At 60.4% G+C, this 14,653-nt stretch overlaps 1 protein-coding gene across 2 annotated transcripts in view; it reads left to right on the forward strand.

The window, feature by feature from the left end:
• The window catches only part of PKP1 (plakophilin 1), an 89,261-nt gene that overhangs the window by 12,295 nt on the left and 62,313 nt on the right, over nucleotides 1-14,653 (forward strand). For both annotated transcript variants that reach the window (XM_054176455.1, XM_054176456.1), the window contains exon 2: nucleotides 5,463-5,563. In XM_054176455.1, coding sequence (XP_054032430.1) covers nucleotides 5,463-5,563 — 101 coding nt within the window. The remainder of the gene's footprint in view (nucleotides 1-5,462; nucleotides 5,564-14,653) is intronic.

A 14,653-nucleotide genomic window follows, 5' to 3' on the forward strand; every position in this document is an offset into this window, starting at 1 on the left:
CTGCACTTTGGCCACAGCAACCCCAGGCAGAGCTACAGGCTGGGGGCAGAGTGGCTGAGAGCTGCCAAACAGAGAGGGACCTGGGGGTGCTGATTGACAGCTGCCTGAACAGGAGCCAGCAGTGTGCCCAGGGGGCCAAGAAGGCCAAGGGCAGCCTGGCCTGCAGCAGGAGCAGTGTGGCCAGCAGCAGCAGGGAGGTCATTGTGCCCCTGGACTCTGCACTGGTTAGGCCACCCCTGGAGTCCTGTGTCCAGTTCTGGGCCCCTGAGGTCAGGAAGGACATTGAGAGACTTGAAGGTGTCCAGAGAAGGGCAACAAGGCTGGGGAGAGGCCTTGAGCACAGCCCTGGGAGGAGAGGCTGAGGGAGCTGGGGTTGCTTAGCCTGCAGCAGAGGAGGCTCAGGGGAGACCTCATTGCCCTCTGCAACTCCCTGAAGGGAGATTGGAGCCAGGTGGGGGTTGGGCTCTTCTCCCAGGCACCCAGCCCCAGAACAAGAGGACACAGTCTCAAGCTGTGCCAGGGGAGGTTCAGGCTGGAGGTGAGGAGAAAGTTCTTCCCAGAGAGAGTTGTTGGCTCTGGGGATGTGCTGCCCAGGGAGGTGGTGGAGTCCCCATCCCTGGAGGGGTTCCAGAGGGGATTGGATGTGGCCCTTGGAGCCATGGCCTGGTCATGAGCTCTGTGGGGACAGCTTGGACTTGGTGATCTTTGAGGTCTCTTCCAACCTTGATGATTTTGTGATACTGTGATACTCAGACCAAGAAAGCCAGGCTGGTGAAAGGCTCAGGGGGAGGTTTGGCCTTCAGAGAAGAGACACATTTGATTTACCTGCAAGGCAGGATAAGGGAAGGATGTGCCAGGTTCAGCCCTTCCAGGCTGTGCAGCACCAAGCAGCCAGAATCCCAGAATGCCAGCTTGGAAGGACCCTCTGGGGATCACCTAACCCCAGTCCCCCCCACTTCCTCTCATGTTGCAAAGACCTCAGACACTGCCCTGACCTTGGACCCTGTCCCTTCTTGTCCGCTGTGGAGTGCATGGCACAAGGTCTGCAGTGCTGAAAACCTTTGGCTGCTGGGGGATGGAGCTGCCAAAGGCTCTTCTGAAGTGAACATTTCCAGGCTGGGAGAGCTGGGGCTGAGCAGCCTGGAGAAGGGAAGGCTCCAGGGAGACCTCAGAGCAGCCTTGCAGGACCTGAAGGGCTCCAGGAGAGCTGGGGAGGGACTTGGGCCAAGGGCTGGGAGGGACTGGAGGAGGAACAATGGCTTTGAGCTGGGAGAGGGGAGACTGAGAGTGGAGAGGAGGAAGAGATTGTGGAGAGTGAGGCTGGGGAGACTCTGGCACAGGCTGCCCAGGGAGGCTGTGGCTGTGCCCTGCCTGGAGGTGCTCAGGACCAGGCTGGATGAGGCGTTGGGCTGGTGGGAGGTGTCCCTGCCCATGGCAGGGGGTTGGAGCTGGCTGAGCTCTGAGCTCCCTTCCAACCCAAGCCCACTCTGTGATTCTCCTCTGCGCTGCCTGCAGTGCCCAGGGCTCAGCTGCCTGCCTGTGCCTCCCACGGCCAAGGTCTCTCTCAGGAGCTGAGCTCGCTGGCTGCAGGGAGCTGTGTGCTCTGGAGGGGCCCTGCTGGGCCCAGGTGCTGCTGCTGACCTTGCTCTCTGCCTCTGCAGGTTCCATGCATGCTGGGCCCAGGTGCTGCTGCTGACCTTGCTCTCTGCCTCTGCAGGTTCCATGCATGCTGGGCCCAGGTGCTGCTGCTGACTTTGCTCTCTCCCTCTGCAGGTTCCATGCATGCTGGGCCCAGGTGCTGCTGCTGACCTTGCTCTCTGCCTCTGCAGGTTCCATGCATGCTGGGCCCAGGTGCTGCTGCTGACCTTGCTCTCTCCCTCTGCAGGTTCCATGCATGCTGGGCCCAGGTGCTGCTGCTGACCTTGCTCTCTGCCTCTGCAGGTTCCATGCATGCTGGGCCCAGGTGCTGCTGCTGACCTTGCTCTCTGCCTCTGCAGGTTCCATGCATGCTGGGCCCAGGTGCTGCTGCTCACCTTGCTCTCTCCCTCTGCAGGTTCCATGCATGCTGGGCCCAGGTGCTGCTGCTCACCTTGCTCTCTGCCTCTGCAGGTTCCATGCATGCTGGGCCCAGGTGCTGCTGCTCACCTTGCTCTCTCCCTCTGCAGGTTCCATGCATGCTGGGCCCAGGTGCTGCTGCTGACCTTGCTCTCTGCCTCTGCAGGTTCCATGCATGCTGGGCCCAGGTGCTGCTGCTCACCTTGCTCTCTCCCTCTGCAGGTTCCATGCATGCTGGGCCCAGGTGCTGCTGCTCACCTTGCTCTCTCCCTCTGCAGGTTCCATGCATGCTGGGCCCAGGTGCTGCTGCTGACCTTGCTCTCTGCCTCTGCAGGTTCCATGCATGCTGGGCCCAGGTGCTGCTGCTCACCTTGCTCTCTCCCTCTGCAGGTTCCATGCATGCTGGGCCCAGGTGCTGCTGCTGACCTTGCTCTCTGCCTCTGCAGGTTCCATGCATGCTGGGCCCAGGTGCTGCTGCTGACCTTGCTCTCTGCCTCTGCAGGTTCCATGCATGCTGGGCCCAGGTGCTGCTGCTCACCTTGCTCTCTCCCTCTGCAGGTTCCATGCATGCTGGGCCCAGGTGCTGCTGCTGACCTTGCTCTCTCCCTCTGCAGGTTCCATGCATGCTGGGCCCAGGTGCTGCTGCTGACCTTGCTCTCTGCCTCTGCAGGTTCCATGCATGCTGGGCCCAGGTGCTGCTGCTGACCTTGCTCTCTGCCTCTGCAGGTTCCATGCATGCTGGGCCAGGTGCTGCTGCTGACCTTGCTCTCTGCCTCTGCAGGTTCCATGCATGCTGGGCCCAGGTGCTGCTGCTGACCTTGCTCTCTGCCTCTGCAGGTTCCATGCATGCTGGGCCCAGGTGCTGCTGCTCACCTTGCTCTCTCCCTCTGCAGGTTCCATGCATGCTGGGCCCAGGTGCTGCTGCTCACCTTGCTCTCTCCCTCTGCAGGTTCCTTGCATGCTGGGCCCAGGTGCTGCTGCTCACCTTGCTCTCTCCCTCTGCAGGTTCCATGCATGCTGGGCCCAGGTGCTGCTGCTGACCTTGCTCTCTGCCTCTGCAGGTTCCATGCATGCTGGGCCCAGGTGCTGCTGCTCACCTTGCTCTCTGCCTCTGCAGGTTCCATGCATGCTGGGCCCAGGTGCTGCTGCTCACCTTGCTCTCTCCCTCTGCAGGTTCCATGCATGCTGGGCCCAGCTGCTGCTGCTGACCTTGCTCTCTCCCTCTGCAGGTTCCATGCATGCTGGGCCCAGGTGCTGCTGCTGACCTTGCTCTCTGCCTCTGCAGGTTCCATGCATGCTGGGCCCAGGTGCTGCTGCTGACCTTGCTCTCTGCCTCTGCAGGTTCCATGCATGCTGGGCCCAGGTGCTGCTGCTGACCTTGCTCTCTGCCTCTGCAGGTTCCATGCATGCTGGGCCCAGCTGCTGCTGACCTTGCTCTCTGCCTCTGCAGGTTCCATGCATGCTGGGCCCAGGTGCTGCTGCTCACCTTGCTCTCTGCCTCTGCAGGTTCCATGCATGCTGGGCCCAGGTGCTGCTGCTCACCTTGCTCTCTGCCTCTGCAGGTTCCATGCATGCTGGACCCAGGTGCTGCTGCTCACCTTGCTCTCTCCCTCTGCAGGTTCCATGCATGCTGGGCCCAGGTGCTGCTGCTCACCTTGCTCTCTGCCTCTGCAGGTTCCATGCATGCTGGGCCCAGGTGCTGCTGCTGACCTTGCTCTCTGCCTCTGCAGGTTCCATGCATGCTGGGCCCAGGTGCTGCTGCTGACCTTGCTCTCTCCCTCTGCAGGTTCCATGCATGCTGGGCCCAGGTGCTGCTGCTGACCTTGCTCTCTCCCTCTGCAGGTTCCATGCATGCTGGGCCCAGGTGCTGCTGCTGACCTTGCTCTCTCCCTCTGCAGGTTCCATGCATGCTGGGCCCAGGTGCTGCTGCTGACCTTGCTCTCTGCCTCTGCAGGTTCCATGCATGCTGGGCCCAGGTGCTGCTGCTGACCTTGCTCTCTGCCTCTGCAGGTTCCATGCATGCTGGGCCCAGGTGCTGCTGCTCACCTTGCTCTCTCCCTCTGCAGGTTCCATGCATGCTGGGCCCAGGTGCTGCTGCTGACCTTGCTCTCTCCCTCTGCAGGTTCCATGCATGCTGGGCCCAGGTGCTGCTGCTGACCTTGCTCTCTGCCTCTGCAGGTTCCATGCATGCTGGGCCCAGGTGCTGCTGCTGACCTTGCTCTCTGCCTCTGCAGGTTCCATGCATGCTGGGCCCAGGTGCTGCTGCTGACCTTGCTCTCTGCCTCTGCAGGTTCCATGCATGCTGGGCCCAGGTGCTGCTGCTGACCTTGCTCTCTGCCTCTGCAGGTTCCATGCATGCTGGGCCCAGGTGCTGCTGCTCACCTTGCTCTCTCCCTCTGCAGGTTCCATGCATGCTGGGCCCAGGTGCTGCTGCTCACCTTGCTCTCTCCCTCTGCAGGTTCCTTGCATGCTGGGCCCAGGTGCTGCTGCTCACCTTGCTCTCTCCCTCTGCAGGTTCCATGCATGCTGGGCCCAGGTGCTGCTGCTGACCTTGCTCTCTGCCTCTGCAGGTTCCATGCATGCTGGGCCCAGGTGCTGCTGCTCACCTTGCTCTCTGCCTCTGCAGGTTCCATGCATGCTGGGCCCAGGTGCTGCTGCTCACCTTGCTCTCTCCCTCTGCAGGTTCCATGCATGCTGGGCCCAGCTGCTGCTGCTGACCTTGCTCTCTCCCTCTGCAGGTTCCATGCATGCTGGGCCCAGGTGCTGCTGCTGACCTTGCTCTCTGCCTCTGCAGGTTCCATGCATGCTGGGCCCAGGTGCTGCTGCTGACCTTGCTCTCTGCCTCTGCAGGTTCCATGCATGCTGGGCCCAGGTGCTGCTGCTGACCTTGCTCTCTGCCTCTGCAGGTTCCATGCATGCTGGGCCCAGCTGCTGCTGACCTTGCTCTCTGCCTCTGCAGGTTCCATGCATGCTGGGCCCAGGTGCTGCTGCTCACCTTGCTCTCTGCCTCTGCAGGTTCCATGCATGCTGGGCCCAGGTGCTGCTGCTCACCTTGCTCTCTGCCTCTGCAGGTTCCATGCATGCTGGACCCAGGTGCTGCTGCTCACCTTGCTCTCTCCCTCTGCAGGTTCCATGCATGCTGGGCCCAGGTGCTGCTGCTCACCTTGCTCTCTGCCTCTGCAGGTTCCATGCATGCTGGGCCCAGGTGCTGCTGCTGACCTTGCTCTCTGCCTCTGCAGGTTCCATGCATGCTGGGCCCAGGTGCTGCTGCTGACCTTGCTCTCTCCCTCTGCAGGTTCCATGCATGCTGGGCCCAGGTGCTGCTGCTGACCTTGCTCTCTCCCTCTGCAGGTTCCATGCATGCTGGGCCCAGGTGCTGCTGCTGACCTTGCTCTCTCCCTCTGCAGGTTCCATGTATGATGGGCTGGCTGACGGCTACGGCTACGGCACCTCCCGGGGCAGCTACTACACCAAGAGCCAGGCAGCAAACAGCAGCTGGGGCTACCCGGTAAGGTCCTCTCCTCCCTGCAGCTCTGCCGTGGTGCTGAGGAGCTTCTGCACAGCCTCCAGCCCTGACTCCCCAGAGGCAGGCACAGGGCACTTCAGAGGCTCAGCCACGAGAGGCTGAGCGTGGCTGTGGCTGTCTCAGGGGCTCAGGCTGAGGTCACTGCAGCTCCACCTGTGTGTGGTTGGGGATTTCGGTGTGGAGCTGCTCTGCTGTGGAGGCAGCCTGAGAGAGTTGGGGCTGATCAGTCTGGAGAGGAGAAGGCTGCTGAGCACAGCTGGAGATGAAACCTGGATGGCCTCAAAGTCTTTGGGGAGCTTCTGAAAGGGGTTAAGGAGAGTCCAGTGTGGAAAGGGAAGGACTCACTTCATGGAGTCGTGCAGTGGGGAGGAGAAGGCTCCCAGCAGACCTCATTGTGGCCTTCCAGGAGCTGCAGGGGGCTGCAGGAAAGCTGGGGAGGGACTTTGGAGGGGGTCAGGGAGGGACAGGACTGGGGGGGATGGATCCAAGCTAGAGGAGGGGAGCTGGAGATTGGCTGTGAGGAAGAAGTTGTTGGCCAGGAGGGTGGTGAGAGCCTGGCACAGGCTGCCCAGGGAGGTGGTGGAAGCCTCCTGCCTGGAGGTGTTTGCAGCCAGGCTGGAGGTGGCTGTGAGCAACCTGCTGTGGTGTGAGGGGTCCCTGCCCATGGCAGGGGCTTGGAGCTGGCTGAGCCCCTTCCAGCCCTGCCAGTTCTATGAATCTAAGGTTTGATTTGGTTTGGTGGCTCCATGTCCACATGGCACAAGAGGTTTGAAGCTGTCTGCAGGCTCAGACTCTTGACAGCTCAGGTCATGTTTGGAGCACAGCCACTGCTCACCTGGAAGAGCTTCTGGCTTTGTTTCCATGCACCAAAACTTCCCTGTGGCCAGCATCAGAGTGGCTGAGTGCTGCTGATCAGGAGCTGGCACTGTGGCTGTGTGGCTGTTGCCAAGGCCAAGGCTTGTGCAGACATCCTCAGAGATCCTGTGTGTGAGGAGGGAAGGCTGAGAGCCCTGGGGCTGTTGAGCCTGGGGAGGAGCAGCCCCAGAGGGGATCTTAGTGATGTTTACAAGTATCTGAGGGATAGGGGTCAAGAGGAAGAGGCCAGGCTCTGCTCAGTGCTGTCCTGTGACAGGACAGGAGGCAGTGGACACAGACTGGAGCCCAGGAGGCTCCACCTCAACAGGAGGAGAAACTTCTTTGGTGTGAGGCTGCTGGAGCCTGGAGCAGGCTGCCCAGGGAGGTTGTGGAGTCTCCTGTGGAGGCTTCCAAGCCCCTCCTGGCTGTGTTCTGTGTGCCCTGCCCTGGGTGCCCTGCCCTGGCAGGGGCTGGGACTGGATGAGCTCTGAGGTCCCTTCCAACCTCTACCATTCTCTGAAGCTGCAATTCTCTGCTCCTCTGAGCTTGGCAGGGCAGTGCTCTGCTTCTCCAGCAGTGCCTTGCAGAGAAACCCCTGCAGGCTGTCAGGAAGGGGCAGGCAAGGGAGCTGCTACCCTTCTGCAGTCTGAGTGTACCCATCCCACAGAGGGCTTGGGCTTGTCCTTGGTGACAGACTCTGGGTTCTGGGAATCACTCCCAACCACTCCATCACCTGCTGGGGCAACTCCTGCTTGTGTTGCCCCTCCCCCTCTGACCTGGATTCTGTTCTTCCCTCTGATTCTGCCACTTTGCTCCACTCTGCTGAGACCTCCCCTGCAGTGCTGGGGGCAGCTCTGCAGTCCTCAGGACAGGAAGGACCTGGACCTGATGGAGAGGGTCCAGAGGAGGCCATGAGAATGCTCAGGGGGTTGGAGGTTGCTCTGAGGCCAGGCTGAGGGAGCTGGGGGTGTTCAGCCTGGAGAGGAGAAGAGAAAACTCTGGGGAAACCTAAGAGCAGCCTGCCAGAATCTGAAGGGGCTACAGGAAGGATGCAGAGAGGCTGTTAGCAAAGGCCTGCAGGGACAGCACCAGGGGCAATGGCTTCAAACTATGGAAGGGCAGATTGAGATTGGATATCAGGAAGAAGCTCTTTACTGTGAGGGTTGTGGAACACTGCAGCAGGTTGCCCAGGGAGGGGGTTTGAGGTTCCAGCCCTGGAGATCTTCCAGGTGAGGCTGGAGAGGGCTCTGGGCAGCCTGCTCCAGTGGAGGATGTCCCTGCTGAGTGCAGGGGGTTGGACTGGCTGAGCTCTGGAGCTCCCTTCCAGCCCAAACCATTCTGTGATTCATCAGCTGTGGGAAGGAGCAATTCCCATGGCTGGGATTGGAGTGCAGGAGAAAGAGAGGAGCCAGCAGCTCTGGCACTGCCCAGCAGCTCCCTGCCAGCCAGCCAGGGGCTGGAGCAGGACAGGTGCTGGTGTTGGCTTCAAGCACACAGGCAGAGGGTTGAAGCTTTTCCTGGTGGCTGCCAGCTGCTCTGCCTGCTCATTGGAATGGAATGGAATGGAATGGAATGGAATGGAATGGAATGGAATAGAATAGAATAGAATAGAATAGAATAGAATAGAATAGAATAGAATAGAATAGCATGAACCAGGTTGGAATAGACCTTTGAGATCATCCAGTCCAACCTCTCCCCCAGCACCATCTGGTCAACTCAACCATGGCACCAAGGGCCTCAGCCAGGCTCTTCCTAACCACCTCCAGGGATGGGGACTCCACCACCTCCCTGGGCAGCACAGCCCCAGGGCCAATTCCTCTCTCTGGGAAGAGCTTTCTCCTCACCTCCAGCCTAAATCTCTCCTGGCACAGCTGGAGACTGTGTCCTCTTGTTCTGGTGCTGGGTGCCTGGGAGAAGAGCCCAACCCCCACCTGGCTCCAACCTCCCTTCAGGGAGCTGCAGAGAGCAAGAAGGTCTCCCCTGAGCCTCCTCTCCTGCAGGCTAAGCAACCCCAGCTCCCTCAGCCTCTCCTCCCAGGGCTGTGCTCAGCCCCCTCCCCAGCTTTGTTGCCCTTCTCAGCTCCAGAGGGGTTCCTCTGCTGGCTCTCCCTGGCCCTGCTGCAGCACATGGCTGGGAGGCAGCAGTGGCACCTGCTGGGTGTGTGTCACCAGGGCTGCTGCTCGGCCAGCAGGAAGCTCTGGGAGCTCTGGAATGCCTTTGAAATTATTATTTACAGGCTGCCTGGGCTCAATGTCTCTTTGCTGAGCTGGTTGAACCTCAGACAGGGAGATGTTTCTGCCCGGTCTAAGATCAGAAGGGTGTCTACAGCTGCCCTCCAGGACCTGCAGGAAGGCTGCAGAGGGACTTTCCATGAGGGAGTCTGGAGCCAGGCCAAGGGGGAAGGCTTTGGAGCTGAGGCAGAGCAGGGTCAGAGTGAAGCTGAGGAAGAAGCTCTTCAGTACCAGGGTGGTGAGAGTCTGGCACAGGCTGCCCAGGGAGGCTGTGGCTGCCTCCTGCCTGGGGGTGTTCAAAGCTGAGTGTAGGTGAGAGGTGTCCCTGCCCATGGCAGGGGATGGAGCAGATGAGCTCTGAGGTCCCTTCCAACCTGAGCCACTCTGTGATGGGTGAGAGAAGAGGTCCACTCAGCCAGGTGCCCTGGCTCCATCACTCAGGCTGGGATGGGACCCTGCAGAAGGGCCTAGGGGAGGTGAGCCAGGCAGTGCTGCATCCCAGAGAGGTTTTGAGGGCAGCAGAAATTCGTAGCTGTGCCTCCTCCTGAGACAGAGCTGGAGTCTCTGAGCTCCCTGAGTCAAGGACTGTGATGTTGCTCTTCAGTGCTGGTCTTTGTCCATGGTGGCTCCTGAATGGAGCTGGCAGAGCAGAGCTGCCCTGTCCCAGCCATTCCTGTGGTTTCTAGCTGAGGCTTTGCCTTAAAGAGAGAGGAGCCCAAGCCCCAGCTCTGCCCCTCCAGCTCATGCTGGTGCTGGCACTGCAGCAGGCACTGCTGGGGTGAGGTCTGCTGTGTAATTGTGTCCATTCCTCATCTTCCTCTCAATCACTAGGGGAAGAAGCTGGGCAGCCAGAAATGCCACTGGCTGCTGGGGACTTCAGCCCAGCCCTGTTGCTGTTCTGGAGAACAGCTTGCAAGGGGATGTGACCAGCAGCACAGGGAGGGGATTCTGCCCCTCTGCTCTGCTCCCCTCAGCCCCCACCTGCAGCACTGCCTCCAGCTCTGGGGGGCCCAGCACAGGAAGGACCTGGAGCTGATGGAGAGGCTCCAGAGGAGGCCACAGAGATGCTCAGAGGCTGCAGAACCTCCCCTGTGGGGCCAGGCTGGGAGGGTTGGGGCTGTGCAGCCCAGAGAAGAGAAGGCTCCAGGGAGACCTCAGAGCAGCCTTGCAGGACCTGAAGGGCTCCAGGAATTGGACTTTGGACAAGGTTGACAGGATGAGGGACAGTGGCTGTGAGCTTGGAGAGGGGAGGCTGAGAGTGGAGATGAAGTATAAATTGTTGAGAGTGAGGCTGGGGAGACTCTGGCACAGGCTGCCCAGGGAGGCTGTGGCTGTGCCCTGCCTGGAGGTGTTCAGGACCAGGCTGGACGAGGCCCTGAGCAAGCTGAGTCTTGGGGGGAGGTGTCCCTGCCCATGGCAGGGGCTTGGCACTGGATGATGTTGAAGGTCCCTTCCCACCCAGCCCATCCTATCAGCCTTTGAATCCAGGACCATGAGGGTCAGGTCCTCCACCGGACCCCACAGCAGCTCAGTCACTTCTGGCTCTCCCTGGGCCTGTGCAGCTTTTCTCTGAGGGGCTCTTCCTGCACTCACTGATGAGGGAAGATCTTTCCCCAAGCCTCTCGGAAGCCTTTCCTGCTCGAGACGTTTGGTGCAGCTCTTCAGGACCTGGGCTAGGGCCGGCCGGAGGCTTGGGAGCCGCGGCCGGGATCTCTCTTACCTAACTGTGCCTATCTGCAAATCAGCCACCTCGTCCCAACAAGCCGTCCAGGCTCCTCCCATGGCCAACAAAGAGCGAGGCAGGGGAGGTGATTCATCTCCTCTATCTTGGAGATCTGTCAGGTCAGGATGAATCAGCCCCCCCCCGGATGCCTATCTCCTTCCCCTGGCAGCTGGGTTGGAGCAGTCACCGAAGGGGAGCAGCAGCTCAGCCCCGGCTGCCAGGGGCAGCTTGCAGCACTCAACCTGCAGCCTGAATCTGCTGAGCAGACACCACCCTGCCCAGCCCCCCCCCCCCCCCAGAGGAAGCTCCTCCACTTGGCTGCTGCCAGGAGAGTGTGAAAAGCTTTACACACATCCAGCCCCAGCCTGCAGCTTGGCTTTGGCGTTGGCTTGGCTCTACAGGGCTGGTTTGAAGTCCCTGCAGCTTCCAGGCTGCGTTCCCCAAAGTGCTTCCTGTTTGTCATTCCTGCCTTGTGAGACCTGGAAACAGAGATGGAGCAGGTCTGGTTTGGAAGACAAAGCTGTTGGCTTCCCCTCCTGCTGGGAAGTCTGGGAGAAGTCACACAGTCCTCTGAGGAGCAGAGGATTCAGGGACTGCAGGAAGGTACCCAGGAAAATGTACCAGGAGCTGAAGGGGCTCCAGGAGAGCTGGGGAGGGACTTGGGCCAAGGGCTGGGAGGGACAGGAGGAGGAACAATGGCTTTGAGCTGGGAGAGGGGAGACTGAGAGTGGAGAGGAGGAAGAGATTGTGGAGAGTGAGGCTGGGGAGACTCTGGCACAGGCTGCCCAGGGAGGCTGTGGCTGTGCCCTGCCTGGAGGTGCTCAAGACCAGGCTGGATGAGGCCCTGAGCAAGCTGTGCTGGGGGGGAGGTGTCCCTGGAACTGGCTGATCTCTCAGGTGCCTTCCAACCCAACCCTTTCTGTGATGTTTTATACTTCTGGAGTTGAAAAGGTGCAAGAGGCAACCCATAGCCTGCTGCTGCTCCACAGCAGCTGCAGCTTGGACACTGCTCTCACACTGCCTTGACCTAAGGCACTGCCTTAGATGGGGGCTCTCAATGGCAGGAGATCTCCTCTCTCACACACAGCTCTTTCAAACTCTCCTTGCTTCCTTCCTCCTTTTCTCTTCTCTTGTGTCTTCTTGGAAACCTCAACCCTTCTGCTTCTGAGTTTTCTTCCCAACCTTCTGACCCTGAGGAGCAAATGGAAATAGAGCTCTGGGGGAAGAGCTCTCTCTGGCCCAGGCAACACTTCTGACTGAAACCTGAGTTCCCCCCTCTCAAAGACTATCTTCTGTTTAATTTGCCTATTAGGAGCAATTTCTTTGCTGGAGGAGTGGTCAGGGCCTGGCAGAGGCTGCCCAGGGAGGTGGTGGAGTCCCCATGGCTGGAGGGGTTGCAGCAAGCTGTGGCCATGGCACTTAGGACCATGGTTTGGTGGCCATGGAGGGGTTGGGTTGGGGTTGGCCTGGATGATCCCAGAGGGCTTTGCCAATCTTAATGATTCTGTGATAGAAGAGAAGGCTCCAGGCAGACCTCAGAGCAGCCTTCCAGGACCTGAAGGGCTCCAGGAGAGCTGGGGAGGGACTCTGGACAAGGGCTAGGAGGGACAGGAGTGCTTTGAGCTGGGAGAGGAGAGACTGAGCCTGGAGATGAGGAAGAAATTGCTGAGATTGAGACTGGGGAGACTCTGGCACGTGGTAAGAATGATGGCCATGGCACCTGGGGCCATGGTTTGGTGGCCATGGTGAGGTTGGGTTGGGGTTGGCCTGAATGAGCTCAGAGGGCTTGGCCAACCCAACCAATTGTTGTTGTTCTTCTCCTTGCTCTCCTGGGATGCCTTCTCTGCAGCACCCCTGCAACCAGCATTGCACTGGGGGCCACCTCCTCATTCCCAGTGCAGAGAGCCCTGGAATCAGTGGGACCACTCCAGGAGCAGGCACTCTGCAGGCAGCAGCTTGGCCCTGGGCTCTTGTTTCCCTGGCTCAGGTGCCAGGGTTTGCCTCAGGCTTTCAGAGCTGGAGCCCCCACTCCCCCCTGCACAGTGGCCATGGTGGCATTCAGTGGTGGAGGCATCAGTGGCTGCAAAGCCCTCTGTGTCAGGTGGTGATTCAATCCAGGTGCTGCTGAGCCCAGAAGACCCTTAGGGACATTTGTCACCCTGCTGACAGTGTGAGTTATGAGTGGCCACTGGTTCCCAAAGCCCTCTGAGCACAGGAGCTGGCTGTGCTGTGTCCTGAGGTCCCCCAGGAGGCACAGTGGTGACCACAGTTTACACAACCAAAGCTGAGGGAAGGTTAAGCAACTGAGCTGGGCCCCTGGAGCAGGGCAGGCATGGCAGGAGGGGCAGGGAGTCCCAGCACAGCAGCTTGGGAGGGAGCAGGGATCAGATGGTCCAATCCTTCCTGGCAGGAGGGGCAGGGAGTCCCAGCACAGCAGCCTGGGAGGGAGCAGGGATCAGATGGTCCAATCCTTCCTGGCAGGAGGGTCAGGGAGTCCCAGCACAGCAGCCTGGGAGGGAGCAGGGATCAGATGGTCCAATCCTTCCTGGCAGGAGGGTCAGGGAGTCCCAGCACAGCAGCCTGGGAGGGAGCAGGGATCAGATCTCCAACCCTTCCTGGCAGGAGGGTCAGGGAGTCCCAGCACAGCAGCCTGGGAGGGAGCAGGGATCAGATGGTCCAATCCTTCCTGGCAGGAGGGACAGGGAGTCCCAGCACAGCAGCCTGGGAGGGAGCAGGGATCAGATGGTCCAATCCTTCCTGGCAGGAGGGGCAGGGAGTCCCAGCACAGCAGCCTGGGAGGGAGCAGGGATCAGATGGTCCAATCCTTCCTGGCAGGAGGGGCAGGGAGTCCCAGCACAGCAGCCTGGGAGGGAGCAGGGATCAGATGGTCCAATCCTTCCTGGCAGGAGGGGCAGGGAGTCCCAGCACAGCAGCCTGGGAGGGAGCAGGGATCAGATGGTCCAACCTCTCCTGGCAGGAGGGTCAGGGAGTCCCAGCACAGCAGCCTGGGAGGGAGCAGGGATCAGATGCTCCAACCTCTCCTGGCAGGAGGGTCAGGGAGTCCCAGCACAGCAGCCTGGGAGGGAGCAGGGATCAGATGGTCCAATCCTTCCTGGCAGGAGGGACAGGGAGTCCCAGCACAGCAGCCTGGGAGGGAGCAGGGATCAGATGCTCCAACCCTTCCTGGCAGGAGTGTGGTCCAGCATGAGCTGCAGCCTTGGCTGCCACTTCAGGCCAGGGGGCAGTGGATGGGAACTGCAGCACAGGAGGCTCTACCTCACCATGAGGAGGAACTTCTGCACTCCCAGAGCCCTGGAGCAGGCTGCCCAGAGAGGTTGTGGAGACTTTCAAGCCCCATCTGGGTGCATTCCTGTACAACCTGCTGTGGTCCTGCTCTGGCAGGGGGTTGGACCTGAGGCTCTCCAGAGCTGCCTTCCAACCCCTAACATCTGTGATCTGTGTTCTTTGAGGTCTCTTCCAACCTTGGTGATTGTGTGATCTGTGCCACCCCAGAAGTGGGCACTGCTCAGTGCTGGGCTGTCAGCCACTGTCACAGTCCATGGCTGCCACAGGCCCAGGAGCTGCAGTCAGTGTCCTGCTGACCCCAGCTGCAGGCACAGCTTTGGGGACTCACAGCCAAGTCCAAGGAAGGCAGAGTGTGGAACCAGGATGCCATCAGCAGAGACCCTCTGAGGCTTAGCTCCCCCCTGCAGCAGCACTGCCCTTGGCTGGCTCTGCTGGGCTGGCAGCTCCAGCCCTGCCTGAGAGACTGGGGGTCCCCAGGCCCCATGTGAGGATGCTGAGGTACCAGAGCAAGGTACAGAAGCACAGCTGACTTCCCCACACTGCTGCTGCCACAAGAGGGAAATCCAGTAGCATGATGTGGAGCTAAACCATGGTGTGACCCCCCCCAGCACTGCCCCAAACGAGGGACAAACCACCCCTGGTGTGCTGGGTAGGGATGGAGGCATCTCAGAGGTCAAGGTGCTGTGCTTCCAACGAGGTGAGAGCTGCCTCCAGAGCTGAGCTCAGCCTGGGGCTTGCAGTGAGGAATGCCTCTGAGAGCAGCTCTGCTGCCAGCCCTGCTGCCAGCCCAGCAGTGCCTGGCATGGCTGCTGCTGCCAGCTCTAGCTGAGCTGGGGCCTGGCACCTAACAGCTGGGCAGCAGGGGCTGCTGGGCCACCAGTGCTCACAGCTGCTTTCCTCAGGCATCACTGCTGGGCTCCCAGGCTCTGTGCTGCACTGGGCCAGCCACTGTGGTTG

The sequence above is a fragment of the Dryobates pubescens genome, chromosome 35 (genome assembly GCF_014839835.1).
Source record: "Dryobates pubescens isolate bDryPub1 chromosome 35, bDryPub1.pri, whole genome shotgun sequence".
Lineage (NCBI taxonomy): Eukaryota > Metazoa > Chordata > Aves > Piciformes > Picidae > Dryobates > Dryobates pubescens.